A 20,195-nucleotide genomic window follows, 5' to 3' on the forward strand; every position below is an offset into this window, starting at 1 on the left:
ATTTGAATGAGGCTGGCCAGGATGAGGTAGCTATGAATATACCCTCCAAACAAAGAGTTAATATTTTAAACACTTTCAAAATATCCATTTGGGCCCTGAAAAACAATTTCCAAAAATGACAAATCTGGTTTGAGCTATTCCTCATGGCAGCAAATGCCCACTGGATTCATGGATTATTTAAGTAGGAGCAGATCACCCCCCAGAAAGATGGGTGCTCACTTTTCTGTTTGCAATCACAGGAAATAAAGTACTCTTTTCTTCTAAAATCTCTATAGACTTGGACTTGAATATTTCAGTTTTTATACAGCTTCTTCTACTTATTATCAGTGTGACAGAAGACAAGTTATTTGACCTTTTCAACTTCCTCATTCACAATATGGAAGGTTATTTCCATATTGGTGCTATTATAAGGAATACCCCATTGGGCGGTTGTCAGAATTGCATGAGTTAATGCATGTGATGTACTTAGCATAATGCTTGGCACAGAGTGGATGCTAAGAATATGACCTATTATTATCATCATTAATCCATAAATACTGTGGAAAGGAGATGCAGCCGACATAATTTCTGTTCTGAGGAAAAGAAAGCTCTATAGTGGTCATTGTAGAAAAATTGTTGAACTTCAAGTTTGCAAGATCAGTATATTCATAGACTCAGACCGATAGTTTACTGAGGAAGTTGGTATAGAGTACATGGGGATCATATTCACTTAGTTAACTAGATAAAGAGTTTTATAGTTTTGTATAAAAGAGGAAAGAGGACTTGAATAAATTTTGTAGCAAATTTCCTTCCTCAGAGATCTTCAGCTTTAGATGGCTACTTTGAAGAGTTGTTTTTTTTTTAAATTAATTTATCTATTTATACAAGCACTAGGTACAGTCAGAAGCACGGGAGGGTGAGAGAATTCACCAGAACCAGAGCAGGGAACAGAACAGGCAGATTGGCGAAATACACTGCTGAGGGCAGCAGCGGATGCGGCAGGAGAGGTCTGCGGCGCCATGTGGGACCCTCGCCTGTGGCTGGGGATCGAACCGGCGCTGCAGAGGCTGCAGGCAGCTTCGCAGCCCAGTGTTCAAATGCTGCGCCACTGGGGAGGCCCTGAAGAGTTGTTTTTAATGGTATGGGGTTGACAGATCATGGGAGGGATAGCCCAACACTACAAGAGCAGACTCTCTGGGCTGCTAGAATCATCTCTTTGAGCCCGGCCACAAGCACTGGCACTCCATGGTGTATACTTGTATACTGTGGGCCTGTCACTGTAGCTGGTTTCCCATTGAGATAAGCTCTATCTCAACATATTCTCTACTACATCTAGAATTGAATGCTATAGATGTCAATTTTTTAAACCACTTGCCAGTGAGAAGAGTTAAATTGCTTACATGTCTAACTAACTTCCTCTATTATGCTGCTTCCTGCCAGCCTTATTTAAATAGTCTTTATGCACTGGCCTGTTCCTCACACACTCACAGAACAGTTAAGCAGCTTTATCAAACTTAGATGTGGTTACATACAGTCAGTGGGAGCCTTTACCAGAGATCAACACCTCCGACCTCAGCAGATTGCTTCTGTAACCAGTTAAAAGTTTTCTAAAGTATTCCTCCTCACCTCTCTCTTTGCCGGTCATCATACAATTAAATTAATTGCAAGCAGCTGTTAAAAGAGAACATCCATTCAAAGGTCCTGTAAAATGATCACTTTCGATCCTCCAAAGTCTATCTCATCGGTAGAAATCATCAACGAAATGCAATTATTTTCCACATTTAATTCACATTCTTCACAGGCATGTTTGACGTCAGTGTCTTTATCACCACCAGAGAAGGCTAAATGATCAATAGTGCTTGTCTCCTGAATATGTGAGCAATGTTTCCCCTTGGACTTTGATTTAAGGGAATTAAATTATAACTTACACAAGTTTGGCCCGGTGATCAAAATAGCTACCGATGTGGATCATGGGGAAGCAATCTTCAAAAAGGTCTTTCTTCTACTGAATGTTAATCAGATCATTGTCATTTCTTTTTTTTTAAAGATTTATTTATTTATGCGTACAAGAGCTGGGGTATAGGCCAGTGGTGTGGGGGATGAGAGGATTCACCAGAGACAGAGTGGGGAACAGAGCAGGCAGACTGACTGAAATACACTGCTGAGGCGAGCAGCAGGCGAGACAGGAGAGGTCTGCTGTGCCATGCGGGCAGCTCCCTGGCCGGCCGGGGATCGAACTCATGCTGCAGGGGCTGCAAATTGCTTCATAGTGTGGTGCCCAACCCCTTGCGCCACCAGGAAGGCCCGCGATAATTGTCATTTCATGTGCTCTATGACCTAAAATTATTCTATCAACTAACCTGGCTTTCATATATAGTGGCAGGAGTGGCCACAGTGCAGATTTTCTGATCCAGCGACCGGGTAAAGGAGGAATCAGATTCCTCAGTGGCTTTTCAGGTTTTTATTGGGATTTACCAGGTACACAGCAGGCAGGGATGCTGGGGGGCCAGAAGGCTGGTAGGCCTCCAAGCCCCCAGCAAGTCTTCACTCTATCTGGGCTCTCCGGCCTTCTCTCTGCTTCTCCTCTTCTCTCGGCTTCTGTTTGTTCTTGGCTTCTGCTGGCCTCTCCTTGATGCCGCCTTTAAAAGTCCAGTCTTAGCCCAGGTGAATCCCATCTACCTATGCCCATCTACCTTATTCCAGGTGCCCGCCATCAGGCATGCATTCAGGACCACAAGGATCCATCATCTATCCTGATGGTGGGAGGGCAGAAAAGCCTGACATTTCTCCTTACCCTACACTCACTGATCAAAGAAAGCCCATGTATGAATCGGTGTGGAGGGGTGTTGGGGCTATTTGTGTGTATTAGGGTGTATGACTGAGGAGATGTATTTGGAAGTGGCCAAGTAGATAGTCCTTGGAGCTCTCCACCTTACTTCAATAAAAGTATTGAACTATCAGTTTCTTTTTTTTCTTTTTTAAGATTTATTTATTCATGCATACAAGAACTGGGGTGCAAGCCAGAGGTGCTGGGGGGTGAGAGGATTCATCAGAATGGGGAGCAGAACAGGCAGATGTTCTGAAACACACTGCTAAGGGGAGGAGCAGTGGGCAAGACAGGAGAGGTCTGCTGCACCTTGTGGGTTGCTCCCTGGCTGGCGGGGCATCCAACTCATGCTGCAGTGGCTGGCGACAGCTCGATAGTGCTGTCCTCAACCCTGGGCCACCATGGAGGCCCTATCAGTTTCTTTTGGTTTCTTTTTTTTTTTGGTTGGGGGGTTTCCTTGTAAGATTTTATTTGCAGAACATATTCTGCTGCTTTAAATTGTTTGAAAACATCTGAGCTAGAGGACGTATTGCCTAGATATAATTCAAGAGAATGTTGGTTAAAGCTAGACAGCTAACATTGCCCTGTTTCTTGACAAGGTGCGTTCTAGAGAGAGATAAATCAGGGATATATAAGACCACATTGTTTCTGACAGGTTGCTCAGGAAAAATTTCTTTTGTTCTTAACTGGGATCATTGTGGCCATACCTACCTGTGCATCCACAAAAGTTAATTTTTGGAGTGATTGAATAAAAATGGTTCTTATATTCCACGGTGTAGGGTATTTCAGAGTTCATTCTTTCCAACCATGGCAACTTCTAATAACAATATAGCCTAGGGGAAGTTGATGGAGTGTTTGAATTTAGCTCTTCATCCTAGCACTTTATTGGAGACAAATTTTGGTCTGCTGGGTATGTTCCAGAGCTCTCTTAGAATCAAAAATATAGTCAGTTAACTTTGGAAATGAAAGATCTTAAGTTTCCACAGCTGCCAATAACGTCAACCCTTTAAACTAATTCAGCTCACTTGAACTTTAGTAAAGCTGGACAGCCTGCACACGTGCCAGGGTAGCTCAGGGAACCAACAAGACTGTTGCTTCCTTACTTGTGTGAAGTCTGCTCTCACTTTTGTCTCCTTCCTGCTTGGCTTCAGGCACTTTGCTGTTGTAGCACTAGCGTTGACCCCCTCTGGCCCCAGGACTTTGGTTCTTGAGAGTGTCTACCTGATGTACCCCTCAGCTCACTCTTGCCATCATTGACCTTGGTCTTGGTTCTTTACTAGAAGAAAATTCTTATGTTCTTGCCTGCAAACAACATTCTATCCCTAGTTTAGCAGAATCTATCCAACCATCCCAAATTTTTTTAAACAAGATTTGGGCAGAGACTAAAGAAATCTGAGGTACAGCATTAACTAACTGAAATGGGAGGTATTCTAAACCAGTCTGCCTGACCTCTCCTGCCACCCGCTGCTCCCCTCAGCAGTGTACTTTGTCAGTCTGCCTGCTCTGCTCTCCGCTCTGACTCTGGTGAATTCTCTCACCCTCCCGTGCTTCTGTCTGTACCCAGTGCTTCTATAAATAAATAAATAAATCTTTGAAAAAAAAAAAAAAAAAAACAAAAAAACAGTCTGCCTAAGGACAGTGGTGACTTACCAGACGATGGCTTAGAAATTTTAGGGACCCCTTTATGTCTGTCTGTCTGTCAGTCTCTATAGATACAATGATTTCTGAACCTACACCAAATTACCTTTCAGGAGTTCAGGTGACTGACCTCAGTTGAGCCCAAGTGCCCTGAAAAAGGTGGGTGTTTTGCAGGAAATAAAATGCATTTCTTGATCTATGAATATTCTCTCCAGGTCTTGGTTAATTCTCCTCAGGCCATGATGCCATAGAAAGGAGATGCCTTCACATATTTTCAAGAGAAAAAAATGAGGGAACTTGGGAGACAGGGGGGTGGGATTAGAGCTGGGGAAGGTTGATTAAGGGGATTCAACTGGAAATGCAGTGAAAGCCCTTGGGGTTTTCATTTCACTTCCCCAGTTCGAAATTTTTTTCCTCCTCAGGATTCTAAGTAATACTAGATCACATATAGGTGAGCAAAATAAACCAAAGTGTAGACTAGTTTAAGGATGCACAGTTGCTTTGTATTTTCTCTGGTTTTGACCTTAACTTTAAATTCACTCCCAAAGCAGAGATTCCACAACCTGTATCCATAGTCTAAATGGTTATTATTCTGAATCCATGGGCTAAGAGGTTTTACAGCAATCTAAGGACAGGCAGCTGTTGTATTTTAATTGAAAAAAAAAAAAATTCCCAGAAGGCAGCAGTACTAGAATAGTCTCTAGTACTATTTGGAGATTTGGGGACTTGCTTGAAACTGTATTTAATTGCTCTTTTGCTTGACTTTTCTCATTGGCTTTTCTAAAGACCAAACATCCTAGTTTTGTCAGTGGAAGTATTACTTGATGGTTAATATGATCATTGACATTTAACTTCAGGTAAGGAACGTGAGGTGCCCTGAACATTTCCAGGTACTTGTGTACATGCAGCTCTTACACAGGTACATTATGTAGCTAATCTCGCCCTATTTTTTCCTGCAAATGTTTCAGTTAAAAACAGACAGATTTCTGGGCCTCCCCTGGTGGCGCAGTGGTTGAGCGCTGGGCTGCGAGGCTGCCCGCAGCCTCTGCAAGCGCCAGTTCGATCCCCGGCCGCCAGAGAGGGTCCCACAAAAAAAAAAAAAAAAAAAGATTTCTCTGATCATCTAACTCAGCCACAGGGATTTTTCAATTCTAAATGATAATGTTGAGTTCTTTTTAGAAAAAACCTGGTAAAAATGTTGAATTTTTGAGTGGGCATAATGGATGATTTCTAGCATTACAAAAAAAAAAAAAAAACAAAAAAAAAACCAAGATAAACCTTAGTTAAATCCAGTTTCACTTAATTTAAGCAAACAGTTTTTTCTGGATGAGTATTTACTGATTTTTCTCAAAACATTCAAACTGCATTTATTTCTGGGTAGGACTTTTGTTCTTTTGTACTTGTGAAGGATTATCTCAAACTTTTTCTTTTTAATTAATAAATTTCCTAAGTTTTAACAACTAGAATGTGAGTCATTAAGAAATGTGAAAGAGGGCCTCCCTGGGTGGCTCAGGAGGTTGAACGCAGAGCTGTGAAGCTGTCGGGGGTTCGACAGCACGGGTTCGATCTCGGCCAGCCCGCAAGAATCCCACTTGGCGCGGGAAACCTCGTCTGTCCCGCCCGCTGCTCCCCTCAGCAATATATTTCAGTCTTCCTGTTCTGCTCCCCACTCTGTCTGGTGGATCCTCTCACCCTCCTGCGCATCTGGCCTGTACCCCGGTTCTTGTATGCATGAATAAATAAATCTTTAAAAAAAAGAATTGTGAAAGAAAAATAGGATAATTCTTGCAGAGAATTATTTTTTTCATTAACACTGATATGTTACTTTTTAAGATGGAAAGAATTTTAGTGTTTTAAAAACTAATAGAAAAAAGCCAGTAGAGAGGGATGATCCAGGGAGGAGAGAGTTGAAGGAACAAAGTTCCAGAAAATGTGGGGTGGTAAAGAGACATGAGATCGTTTCTTCCATTATAACAGAAGTTACAGAGAACAAAATATGGTTATAGATTCAGATGTATTTTTAGTTTGGCGGAAAGGGTATTTTATGGTTTCTATTTTTTTCTATAAAGTTGGAAGCAAACCCATTTGTTCCCTAAAAGGGATTTCAGAACATTAGAAAGAATGGAGAAGAGTTGACTTTCTTCCAGGGGGATGGAAGAGGAGATTAGAGAAATATGTCAAGACAAACAGGAAGCATCAAGAGGCCACTTGAGTAATGCCAAGTTATGTGATCTTCTTAAGCAGTGCTTGGCAATCTGAATGAAGTGCCAACTAGAATCAGCCAAAGTTGAGATTTTTGCCAGTTGCTAAGATGGAGAGACAATAAACAAGGAACTTGAAACTACTGGTAAGAAAATGATTCGAGTGACAAAGAATAGATTCTAAGTTTAATAAAGAAGAGAAGAGGTATGGTCATAGAAAATGTAATCTAGAGATCTTCCATAAAGTCAAGGACCTGAAATCTTGTAAACAGTTGTCTAAGAGATCTGAAAAGATAGGCTGTTTCAGCCTGAGAATGGTTTTAGAGAGTGACTCTGAGTATTGATCAGTTCTTCAGCCGGCAGTCAGCGTGCTTACTTAAAGTGGACCTCAAGAAAGAGAGGTCATGGCATTGCATGGGCCATCCATATGGGTGGAAAAGGCACTTTGGATGATCATGGGACTTGAGACTATGAATCAAATACCAAAATCTTAGCAAAGGGAGATTAGTAAATAATAACAGCAGTGAGGAGGGGATAAATGATACTAGGGCCAGATGGTATGTGCATCAAAGGAGCTGATTTTTAAAAATATTTTACTAAAGTGTAACATACATAAACAAAAGTACACAAATCAGAAATTTATGAATCATTAGTTACTAAATACTGATTCTATATATATAGCCACCATGTAGTCAGTAAATACATTTCCAAAATCTCAGAAGTCCCTACCTTATACTGACTCCTAATCATTTTTTTCTCCAATCTCTATAAATGAAACCATTATTGAATTTCTAAAATCTTAAATTCATTTTCCCTGTTTTCTGAAGTCTAAATAAATGGAATCATATACTTTCTGTGTAGTCTTTTAATTCTGGCTACTTAAGGAAAATATTATGCTGGTGAGATCTTCCATGTTGCCACATGTAGCAGGCATTTATTTTTACTGCTGGTGAGTACCTAATTTCATGATATGACTATTCCACAATTGATCCTTTTATCTTTCTACAGTTGATGGACCTATCAGTTCTCCTCCACACCCAAGCTGATCTCCACTCCACTCCCAATTATGATCTTTTAGGATCTTGCTTTTTGATGCATTTCTGTTGAGTGTATACCAAGATTAGAATTGCTGGATCATAAGGTATACATATGTTCAACTTTAGTTTTCCAAGACTATTGGATCAATATATAATTCCTTTCAGCAGCATGAGTTTTAGTTGTTCCATATTGTGATTATTAATTGATATTGTCATCTATTTAAATTTAGACATTCCGGTGGATGTGTTTTTATATTTCATCATCATTTAAATTTTATTTCTTTGATGATTAATGAGGTTGATATATTCTATTATGAATCACCTGTTCAAGTATACTGCCAGTTTTTTCTATTGGATTGTCTCTCTTATTCTTATTGATGTATAGATGATTTCATATATTTGGGATATGAGTTTCTTGGTGGCTATATATATATATATATATACACACACATAAAATAGTTTTATATATATATATGTATAAAATAGTTTCTCCTATGTGGTAGCCCGAACTTTGATTTCATTACTGGTGTATTTTGATAACCAGAGTTCTTGGTTTTAGTCTAATTTATTAATCTTTTCCTCTATATTCATACTTTTTGTAGCCTGTCTGATGTAATTGTCTTCCCCAAGGTCATGAAGAAATTTTTGCAGTAGAACTTTTTGCAAAGACACAAATGTTTATATCTGTACCATTCAGAGGTAGTCACTGGCTGCGTGTTCTGTCAAGTCTTGAAAATCTGGCTAGTGTGACTAAGGAACTGAATTTTAAATTTTATTTAATTTTATTAAATTTATATACCCACATATAGCTATTAGTTGTTATACTGAGCAGCTTTGTTATCTGGATTCTTCATAATTTTGTTTTATCAAATTATTTTGTGGAATAAACACTGGAAGCTGGTTTTATTTATGGTAAGGGGTTCAATTTCATTTTTCCCCCATATGGGTATCAGTTGGCACAGCACCATTTATTAAAAAGATTGTCCTTTCCACATTGCTCTAGCATCTTTGTTATATTAAGTTCCACATATGTGTAGAAATATTTAAAATTTAAGAGCAGCTTGTTAATTTCTATATTATGCTGAGACTCTGTTTACAAATTATATCTAGAGATCAATCTGCAGAGAATGGAAATTTTTACAATATTGACTCTTCCAGTTTATGAATATGGTATATCCCTCTATTAATTTAGTCTCAGATTTTAACATTACTTTCCTACCTACAGATTTGACATGTTTTGTTATTAGCTTCTTCCTTTGTCTAGAGCCTGCAGTACATTGTTGAATGGATGTGGAAATATGGGCATCTCATTCCCAATTTCAGAAGGAAAACTTTAATATTTTAAGTGTGAGGCTTGTATTAAGTTTTACTGTAGGTATTCTTTATCTGATATAGGAAGTTTCCTCCAATTTCTAGTTTACTTAGTGTTTTGAGATTTATTGTAATTATATGCTTTATCTTCATCTTTTAAGATGATCAAATGATTTTTTTCTCTTAATATAGTTAAGTATATCAATTGATTCTCAAATGTTAAGCCAACTTTGCATTCCTGAGAACAACTTACAACTTGATTGTAAAACACTATATTTTTAATGGCTTTCTGGATTTAGTTTGCTAATATATTTTAGGACATTTTTATTCATATTCATAAGAATATTTTTTTTCTTATAATGTCCTTGTCAGTTTTAGACATCAAGCATATGTTGTCTCTATAAACTGGATTGGAAAGGGATCTTCTATTCTCTGGAGCAGTTAATGTATTGGTGTTATTCTTGAAATGTTTGGGAGAATTCATCATTGAAGTCATCTGCATCTGGAGTTTCTTCACAGGAACATTTTTTTTAAATGAATATTTTTTTTCTTCAATAGATATGACACTACTCAGCTATCAGTATAATTATGGCTTTTGGGAGAAGATAATCTTTTTTCCTTTGACTAATTTCAGGATTAATATCTTGGCTTTTCAGTATTTTTTAAAAATATGTCTATGTGTTGTAGTCCCTGTGTATATTCATTGAGATTCATAGTTTTCTTTGAATCTGTGGATTGATTTTTTTTTAATTCTTGACTATTTTTCTCTTTATATATTTTGCTTCTATCCCATGTTCTCTATATACTCTTTTGGTGACCCCAAAAGAATTCTTTATTTATTTCATATGTCTTTTATATGCTTCTCTCCCACCCCCACCGCCACTTCTGTTTCTATGTGCTTCATTCTGGATTTCTTTTTTTTTTAAATAAATATATTTTATTATTGAAATGTTTTCTCTGAAGGTACACAAAACTTAATCAATTGCTTGACTTTGTAACTGCCTCCATTAAAAAACCAATAATTACTATTATAACATTAAGATAATTAAAGTCATTTGTAAAGACGGTATCAACTGAGACTTGCTGTACTTATAACTAATCCATTATAAACAAATGCCAATCTTAAAAACACAATTCCAGAAGTGCAGCACACGAGCACAGATAAGAAGGTACAAGGAACGCATTGGCTATGCTACACTATACGGACGGGAAGTGAAACGGATTTGTACGGAGGCCTATATAAATAAATAAAATCTTATCTTCCTTTCCTGTATGTCTGCTTAGATTTTGCGTATGAGTAACAGAACGTGCCTTTTCATTCACTTCAATAGGATGGACTCTAGAAAGAACTGAAAAGATTTGATAATCAACTCTTAAATTTTATGCTTATTTTTTCTACTTCTATCAATTTCCTGATGTATTTCACAGACGCAGGAATATCTTTTCAGTAAACAGGGCAACTGAAGACCCCAATCAAAGCTTGAGCAGAGACGCAAACGTGGGCAAGACTCTGCAGTCACATGTACCCCATGTTGCTTTTGGTCTCCCATCTCTTCTTTGCTTCAAACCCCCAAGCAAGTTTCTTCTTTTTTCTTGCAACCTGTGAATTTTCAGCGTCCTTTTGCCTTTTACAAAGTTGTGGCAGGTTGGACCTCCCCTGGTGGTGCAGTGGTTGAGCGATGGGTTGCGAGGCTGCCTGCAACCTCTGCAGCGCCAGTTCGATCCCCGGCCACTGGCGAGGGTCCACAAAAAAAAAAAAAAAAAAAAAAAAAAGTTGTGGCAGGCAACCGCTTTGGCAATTTTTACACCAAGCTCGCGCGTGGCCAGCTGGTCACTGTGCTCCTCAGCCTTCTCGATGTCCCACTCACCCACTGCCTGGTCGACGCTCTTCTCCAGGCTGGACTTCTCAACTTTTTTCTTTTTAACAGGGGGATCAAACCTATCATTAATTCCAAAATACTGAGTAAGTTCCTTCCACTGGGTTTCACTTGAGGTCTGTGCACTCTGAGATTCTTCTTCATCCTTCAAGCTACCTTTTTTGGAGCGTTTTCTTTTTCTCCCTTTGGATCTTGAAGTTGAGGTTTTCTGTTCAGAGTGTCTTTTATGCAACTCTTGAAATGTATTCCACATATTTAAGGGAATTCCAGAAGGACATTCTTCATAAGCATTTACATTTGCTTCCACTTCGAGTTTGGGGCCATCTCTAGGGGACGCTGCGAAGCCTGCTTTTGTAATGCGCCCCTCTCCTTTATCGCCCTGTAAGTTAAGCCCAGAGTTCTCCAGTGTGGCTTCATCTTCAGAATTCAACTCAGTGTCATGTTCGCTCAGGCCAGGAGGCAGCAGCCCACTCCACATGTTTTCTTGGGTCTGGAGCCGGCCGCCCGGCCGCCATCTTATTGGATTTCTTTTTTTCTGAACTTCTTTTCCCAGTTTTTATGTATTCTGCTTAGAAAACCTTTCAGTTATAAATTTAAGTTATAATGTTTTTAGGTCCAGTATTTTTTTACTTAGTTCATTAAAAACATCCTGGTTCCTTACCAAAATGTTCAGTTTTGTCTAGAACATACGAATTGAAATCTGAAGTTCATATTCGCTAACTTCTTTATCTGGATCATGTAGGAAGTTTCTATTGTCCTTTTTTTCTCTTGGGTTTTGTTCAAGTCTCTCCATATATATATTTAATAGGTTCTTTTTACTGGGGGACAGATGTTGCTCATATAAAAATTTTACAGAGATAATTTAAGGCTCTGTGAAATGTTATTTTTCTCCTGAGAGGATTTATTTCTGCTTTAGGCAGGCAAGCTAGCCTGGGACGCAAGCAATTTCTGATCACATTTACCCAGCTAGGGATTGAGGTTTCGAAGCTGGGCTTTAGTTGCTAAAAGGGCCGATCTGTTTCCGATACCCTTACTTTTAAAGAGTAGTCTCTCCGAACCCCATCCAAAATCCTCATGTGCTTACGAAGGCCTCTCTTCCTTGGTAGACCCTGAATTTGCAGAATCACAATCACAACAAAAAAGACAGCTCTTTGCAGCCAGGCTCACTCTACTGAACTTCCTTTCCTTATTCTTTGCTCTGTAATCCCATGTCTTTGTAACTCTCCAAACCCTTCAAATATGTCATTAAAATATTTTTCCAGCTTCCCTTATTCCTATGGTCCATTCTAGCCATGATTCATTTGAACCAGAGCATTTGAATGGGGAAGCTGTTTGGGATTGGCTGTGGGGAGGAATCACCTTACCCCACTTCCAGGCACTGATTTTCTTTTTAAAGATTTATTTATTTATGCATACAAGAGCTGGGGTACAGGCCAGAGGTGTGGGGGGGGTGAGAGGATTCACCAGAGACAGAGTGGGGAGCAGAACAGGCAGATTGAGTGACATACACTACTAAGGGGAGCAGCGGGCGAGAGGTCTACTGCACCATGTGGGTCACCTTCCTGGCTGGGGATTGAACTCATGCTGTAGTGGCTGCAGATAGTGGCTACAGATAGCTTCATAGTGCTGCGTCTTAACCCCTTGCACCACCGGAGAAACCCCCAGGCGCTGATTTTCTATTTGAGAGGACTGTGAGGGAAAGTCAGGAAATGGGGGATTGGGGAGGGCTGTCAGATTTTAGTCAGGATAAGAATAAAGGATATATCCTGAAAAATGCTGAGGAAGTTGAAGAGTTGGAGGAGTGGAGGGCTAATGCACAAGTTTTTTTCTTTTTCCCTACTTTTGGGATGTGTTTGGTTGAACTAGATGACATCTAGGTTTCCTTATAATTTGAAGTTCTAGGATTCTATTAAATCAGCTGGGCTTCCATTTAGGTTAATTTAGAAGTTTAATTAGAATTTAAAGTTTTTCTGTAAAGATAAGGAGGCTTATCATCATAAAGAAAACTTCTGGGTTTTAATTTCAGCACAATAACTCCCAGTTGTGAAACACTGAACTGGCTTCTTTATACAGTATACAATGTGATTCTAAAATCTTAAGTCCAAAGGGAACCAGTTGCAATATTATCTGTCAGGAATTTACTGTCCTGTGGACTATTGTATAGTATACATTTTTTGAAATGGCCTAATTTCCTCATATCTTGTACTGTTATGATTTTATTATTTTGCACATATAACCTACAGGTCCAGGATTGTTCCTTGTTCACGGTGGAAAATCCTCCACTCACCCAACCTCTCCTGGGTCCCCATGTTCATACTCTGCCCTTTCTTTCCACTGACTCTGCTCTCCACTTTGCTCTCCATTTTGTATTTTTCACTGTCTCTCTACTTAAAATTTCCAAAATTCACAACCTTTCCACTGACTATTTCTTTCAGTCACTGACTTCATCTAACTCCTGACTCTCCCACAGGAATCTTGCTTCCCCTGAAACCTTCTCTTTCCTCACTTCTTAAACTATCCTTTCAGGCTCATGACCCCCTAGCAGCATTGAGACTGGGCAAGCGCAGCCCCTACTCTCCCGATTCCCTCATGCCCTCCTGTGAACTCCCCTTACTATTGCCCTCATGTTCTAGTTCCTATGAACTCCTGTCACTCTCATACTCAGGTACATCTTTATTCTAGCAATGTCCCAACTTCACTGAGTCCCTCATTCCATTTATTCATCCCTTTTTTATCACCACCACCTCTACCCCTTAGCATTCTTACATCTTTCCATACCCAGTGATTATGGCGCAGGCCAATAATCATTCTCTTTCAAATTCTTTATTATCCCGCGTCCCTCTCATACTGTGCCCACATCCAGATAGTTGAACATGTCTGGAGAAAAATCACACAACCATGTTGGCAAAGCAGACTTCAAACTGTTAACCTCAGATCAAGGGGACACTCAGAACTGGTAAGTCATCCCAACCTCTAGTAAGTTCACTTTCCTGCTCCCCCCAGAATGATTTCCTTACTTTCCTCTCATGATTCAGACCCCTGCTTCCCCCTCTCTCATACCTCACAGTGAAAATAAAATGAGGAGAAAGCTGCCTCATCTCAGCACCAGTGCATGAGCAAATGGACATTTCTATCCGGACACTCTGCCTTTATTCCTGTTCCCATGGGAAAAGTGGCTCTGCCTCTTTCCAAAACAACATAAAATAGAAAAATTGGAGAGTGAAAGGCAAAGTCAGTATTTTCAAGTTAAGTTGAAAATGGAATAAAATCAAGGAATAAACAGAGGTGTAAAGTTCAGGATTAAGTGAAATCATAGATATTGCTAGTTTGTTGCCTAAGAAATTGGAGGAGCATAGAATCATGTATTGAAATGAGAAAAACTTGATGAGAGGGAGGGTGGATTTGGAGAGAAAAATCAATCCAATTTGAGTTACCTTTCATTGAGATGCCATCAAACTATCAATAGGCTCTTTAGATAAACTTGTATAGGAGTCTCTAAGTTGAAGGTTTAACTTTAGAGTCACTGACCTATAAAAGGTACTTAAAATCATGGAACTGGATAGAACCACTTAGAAAGAATATGTAGACATATGAGTTCTACAAAATCCTGGGGGGAATTCCAATACATAATTATAGGTCTAACACAGGGTGAACTTAAGAAATGGAGTTTAGTAGTTTTTCTAGTTATTATCAAATCATATTCCATCGAAGTCATCCTATTTCTTCCCAATAGCACAGTATGAAAATATCCCTTTTTGGTGAAGGAGAGATTTGGACTTTTAGCAGTGACCTTAATGTGGTATATACACATGTTGATTATCAGTGATGGATATCTGAAACTTATATATGTTATGATGTGTTACCTCAATAAAAAAAAAATGCCCTTTCCCCCCACCCTTTTTAATTCATCATGTTTCAAAACTTTTCTGTCTTTGTTAATATGGCATTAGCATATAAATGGCATTTCAGTATAGTTTTAATTTGCATGAATCTTCATATGAGTAGGCTTCAGTATCCTTTCAAATGTGCTTGTTTGTACCTGTCTGTGAAGTGAAATATTTGTTTTTGGGTTTTTTTTTGTAGTAATAAGGGTTTTTTTTTAATTTTATTTTTATATTCCCCATACAATTACAACCCCCTTATTTTGACCCCAAGCCCTCCTTTCCCCGCCCTCAACCCCCCCATAGAGTGTCTGTGGTTCGTAGTTGTTTGTTGATTTGGATATTTTCTTTCTTATAGTTATTCTTTTTCCTGGTCCCTTATTTAAGTTTTCTAGATTCCTGCTATGAGTGAGAACATCCGGTATTTTTCTTTTTCTTTCTGGCTTATTTCGCTGAGCATGATCCCTTCCAGTGCCATCCATGTTGCTGCAAATTGCATGTGTTTATCTTTCTTGAATGCTGAGTAATATTCCATGGTGTATATGTACCACATCTTCTTGATCCAGTCATCTATTTTTGGGCATTTGGGTTGTTTCCAAAGCTTAGCTATTGTGAACAGTGCTGCTATAAACATAGGGGTGCAGGTGCTCTTTGGAATGGATGTTTCTGTGTCCTTTGGGTAAATATCTAGGAGTGGAATTGCTGGATCATATGGAAGTTCTATGTTTTGTAGGTCAAGAAATCTCCACACAGGCCTCCCTGGTGGCGCAGCGGTTGAGCGCTGGGTTGCGAAGCTGCCCGCAGCCTCTGCGGCACCGGTTCGATCTCGGCTGCTCCCCGGCCACCAGAGGAGGGTCCCACATGGCACGCAGACCTCTCCTGCCGCCCGCTGCTCTCCTCAGCAGTGTACTTCATCACTCTGCCTGTTCTACTCTCCACTCTGGCTCTGGTGAATTCTCTCACCCTCCTGCACTTCTGACTGTACCCAGTACTTGTATAAATAAATAAATAAATCTTTAAAAAAAAAAAAAAGAAATCTCCACACAGCTCTCCATAGTGGTTGGACCAGTTTGCACTCTCACCAAAAGTGCAGGAGAGTTCCTTTTTCTCCACATCCTCGCCAACATTTGTTGTTGCTAGTTTTTTTAATATGTGCCATTCTCACTGGTGTAAGATGGTATCTCATGGTAGTTTTGATTTGCATTTCCCTGATTACAAGTGATGTTGAACATTTTTTCATATGCCTGTTGGCCATTTGCATTTCCTCTTCAGGGAAGTTTCTTTTTGCTCTTCTGCCCATTTTTTGACTGGATTATTTTCTTTGTTTTTGTTGAGTCTCATCAGCTCTTTGTAGATTTTTGTGATCAGTCCTTTATCATTAGTGTTGGGTGCAAAAATGTTCTCCCAGTCGGTGGGGTTTCTCTTTGTTTTGGTTATTGTCTCTTTTGCTTTGCAGAAGCTCTTTAATTTGATGTAGTCCCAGCTGTTTATCTTTGCCTTCACAATCACTGCTTTGGGTGATGTGTCTGTAAAGATGTCTTTGAGGTGCAGATCATGTAATGTTTCGCCTATATTTCCTTCTGTGTATTTTATGGTTTCAGGTCTTATGTCCAGTTCTTTGATGCATTTGAAGTTGGTTTTTGTGCATGGTGTTGGGTAGTAGTCAAGCTTCATTCTTTTGCAGGTAGTGACCCAGTTTTCCCAGCACCATTTATTGAACAAACTTTCTTTGCTCCAATGCATGTTCTTTGCTCCTTTGTCAAAGATTAGTTGACCATAAATCCGTGGGTTTATTTCTGGATTTTCTATTCGATTCCATTGGTCTGTGTGTCTGTTCTTGTTCTAATACCATGCAGTTTTGATGATTATGGCTTTGTAGTGTAGTTTGAAGTCTGGGAGTGTGATGCCTCCATTCCCTTCTTTTTTTTTCAGGAGAGCTTTGGCTATTTGGGGTTTTTGGTGATTCCATTTGAATTTCATCAATAATTGTTCTATTTCTTTGAAGAATGACATTGAAATTTTGATTGGAATAGCATCGAATCTGTATATTGCTTTTGGTAGGATGGCCATTTTAATAATGTTTATTCTTCCAATCCATGAGCAGGGGATGTCTTTCCATGTGTCTTCTTCTATTTCTTTTAACAGTGTTTTATAGTTTTCTTTGTATAGGTCCTTTACCTCTTTTGTTAGATTTATTCCCAAGTATTTGATTTTTTTTTGTTTCAATAATAAAAGGGATGGTTTTTTGATTTCTTCTTCTTCAGATTTATTGTTTGTGTATAGGAAGGCTACTGACTTTGCATGTTGATTTTGTATCCTGCCACTTTACTGAACTGATTGATTAGTTGAATTAGTTTTTCTGTGGAGTTTTTGGGTTCTCTATGTATATTATCATATCATCTGCAAATAGTGATAGTTTGACTTTGTGAAGTGAAATATTTGTTCATGATCTTTGAAGGGAAGGTTCCCCAGGATAGTTGATAAAGGTGCTTGCATAGTCATGGGCAGGGTCTGTGGAGGGAGCCGTAATGATGCAAAAGGAGAGCCGCAGGAGTCACACCCTTGAGAAAGAAGTGGGCTTAGGATCCAGAGCAGAGAACTGAGTATTTTCTGGGGAATTTAGGAGCCCACTTAGAAGAGTAAGATGATTTTAAAGGTAGCATCTATCCTGGGTAGTGGTAGCAACTTCACCATGCACACTCCTGTCAGTTAGACTTATCTCTTTGTCACTTGTCTATGGGAATGTAGGGTTTGTGAGAGCAGGGCCTGTGTGTTCTGTGCTCAGCATTACCTCCAGTGGTCAACCTGGAGGACTCACATGGGTAGGTGCTCTCAGTATTCTCTGTACTAGATGGTGCTACATGAGCACTGTCTAAATCTCTCTCAATTCCATTTCCCCCCATCTCTGCTTATTCTCACTGGTCTGTTGATACATTCTTTCTGAATTGTTCAAGCCAGAGTTGGGCTTACAGATACAATCTTTTAAATAACTTTTGAAGTAATTGGATCCCAATCATTTGGCATTGATTTCTAGTTTTGTTTATATGGTTCTGCCTCACTGTCACCCCTAATATATTCACTGGCCTAATTTTACAGCTATACGTTGAAAGAGTAAAATATCTATCTACCTATACCTACAGATTTCCGTACTGTTATGAATGCTGCTTCATAACCTGCAGATATTTCAATATGAATGGCATTAGATGTTCTAAATATATTACTGATCTTCAAAAATACAGATGCCACCAAAAGAATATGCTACAAAATCTGAAGGTAGTGTAAATATAGTTGACGTTTTGATAGTTAAAACTGGAACAAAAAATAGGCATGATAATGAGCTAAATGTATGATATTTTGTAAGCTTAATAGGAATAATTTAGGAGACACAGATGAAGACTACTAATTTACAAAAGATTTGCAGTAGCATTGTTGTTGCAACAATTATAATTGAGTTCCAATTATAATTACTATTATGATTAGACTAATGGGATAAGTTTTTTTTTTTTTAATATGAGAAAAATTTATTCAAGGCTTGTTCTTATCCTTCATGTGTAAAAGAATCCGAGTAATTAAGTGTCACTTTCTACATATACCAAGGTTCTTGTACCTGGGACGAAGCCCCTTGGAGCCAAGGATGGTTGTGCTAACCAGGCTCTATCTTACCAAGGTTTTCTATAACTGAGTGTATCTCTTCAGGGGGCTCTCTTGAAAATGGCAGCAAAACTCATCAGAGTTTCTGTGGGGACTCCAATGCACAGGGAAAGGCACAATTCTCCTGGGGCCAGACGGGAAGGACAAGTGTGATTCATTCGCCACAGTTTTCCCAGAGCCTAACCATAAGAGGTGCCTGGCACATAAGAGGTTCATATTAAATATTTACCACATAGTATGAAAGTTGACATTATGTAAATTAGAACTTTAATTTGTTATTTGCTGTTATATAACAAATTACCCCCAAACTTAGTGACTTAGAACATTTATTACCTTCCGTTTTCCATGGGCCAAGAATATAGGTTCTGTGGGACACTACAGGTGCTGGCATCCCAAGGCTCGACTGAGAAGGATCTACATTCTAGCTGACTCATGGGACAGTTGGCAGAAATTGGTTCTTCATGGGTTGTTGAACTGAGGCCTCTCTCGGTTCCTAGCCAGTGGGCATCTCACCACATGACTGATGGTCTCCATCAGAGGAAGGAATTGAGAGGGCAAGAAAAAGGGTCAACGTGAGAGAGAGTGCTGGTACAGTAGAAGTCACAGCCTTACGTAACCTGATCAGAGAAGCAACACCCCATCCCTGGCCATCTTCTCTTCCTTAGCAGAATGTCATGGGTTCAGACTCATGCAGGGAGAAGAGGTTTCACAGGAAATGAATATCAGAAAAAAAGGATTATTGAGCCATTTTTGACCCTGCCTACTAGACCTTGAAGCTTTTTTAATGATGACATTCTCAGAAAGAGAATACTAATTTTCATATATCTTTCAAAAAAAACCATTTGAATTAAATGTCATATTTGTTAAGAAATATCAGTGCATTTTTTCCCCAGAACAACAACAGAAGGGTAATAGGGACAAATACAGTTACCTGCTTTGGCCATATCTTAAAAGTATTTCCAGATTGTTACATTGTAATAGATAATGACCTTCTGGGAATTCAAAGACCCAAATACAAGGGAGTGTATTGCAGCAGGCTTAATCAATGTTTAGTGATGATGGAATGTAAAATCGAAAAGCCAAGGATAGAAATCAAATTGCCTTTCTGCAGAAAGATCCTCGACAATTGAAAAACTGCTCTATAAAACTAAAGAACAGCTTGATGATTTAGAAAATAGAAACTGCAGAAATATTCTGTAGATCCCAGATATGTCCCCACTGCTTATTAGCTTGTCTGTTTGAGAGTAAAGAGGAAGGGCAACAAAAAGAGATTCAAATTAGTGAATTTTGCTCTGGCCCTGAGCCATACTGGCTTAGGACTATTAACTCTAAGTATATCCTGTGCTAAAAATAAATCTTCTGCCCTTTTGTTTTCAAGTAACTTTCCTTTCTCATATCCAAACCAGAACACAGACACATATTATTAATTTATATCCAGACTTATTTGATGGATTATTAATAAATGGATTTCGATGTTCTCATATGGAAAAATTATTCATTGTAGCCACAGTAATGTTATTGTTTTAAAATATCATAATCAAGTTAGTCACCTCAGCAACATGTGTGGTTTCAAGAATGCTAATTAGACATGTATGGGATGGGAGATCAATGGCAGACTGGCAACACTTCAGCAAAAGCCGCTTCTAGATACTTGCTCTATGACCAGGAAATGTCTTAGCCTAGCGATAGTTCATTCTAATCTGCTTAGCCAATGAAACTAATGTTATTAGGAGTTTTCATTAGATTTATTTGAGTTTGCAGCTATAAGAATGAAGATGGTAATAGCAGCAACA

General features: G+C 39.0%; 2 protein-coding genes across 3 annotated transcripts in view; one reads left to right on the forward strand and one right to left on the reverse strand.

Moving 5' to 3' along the window:
• The window catches only part of ATG10 (autophagy related 10), a 214,628-nt gene that overhangs the window by 161,114 nt on the left and 33,319 nt on the right, over positions 1 to 20,195 (forward strand). The gene's annotated exons all lie outside the window — the stretch shown is intronic.
• On the reverse strand, positions 10,393 to 11,382 carry LOC119261287 (protein FAM204A-like). Its single transcript, XM_037530535.2, has 2 exons — positions 10,766 to 11,382; positions 10,393 to 10,628 (listed from the first exon to the last, which is right to left on the reverse strand). Exons 1-2 carry the CDS (start codon positions 11,346 to 11,348, stop codon positions 10,510 to 10,512), a joined length of 702 nt encoding a protein of 233 aa, XP_037386432.1. The 5' UTR covers positions 11,349 to 11,382; the 3' UTR covers positions 10,393 to 10,509.

The sequence above is a fragment of the Talpa occidentalis genome, unplaced genomic scaffold, assembly GCF_014898055.3.
Source record: "Talpa occidentalis isolate TD23 unplaced genomic scaffold, MPIMG_talOcc4v2.1 talOcc4.6, whole genome shotgun sequence".
In the NCBI taxonomy this organism is placed as follows: Eukaryota; Metazoa; Chordata; class Mammalia; order Eulipotyphla; family Talpidae; genus Talpa; species Talpa occidentalis.

What these genes read in the sequence shown, in the direction of transcription:
- LOC119261287 (XM_037530535.2), bottom strand. Translation starts at nt 11,348, where the DNA reads ATGTGGAGTGGGCTGCTGCCTCCTGGCCTGAGCGAACATGACACTGAG. An exon ending in AGCGGTTGCCTGCCACAACT is followed by an intron (nt 10,629 to 10,765) that starts TTTTTTTTTTTT and finishes ACCTGCCACAAC; the next exon opens with TTTGTAAAAGGCAAAAGGAC.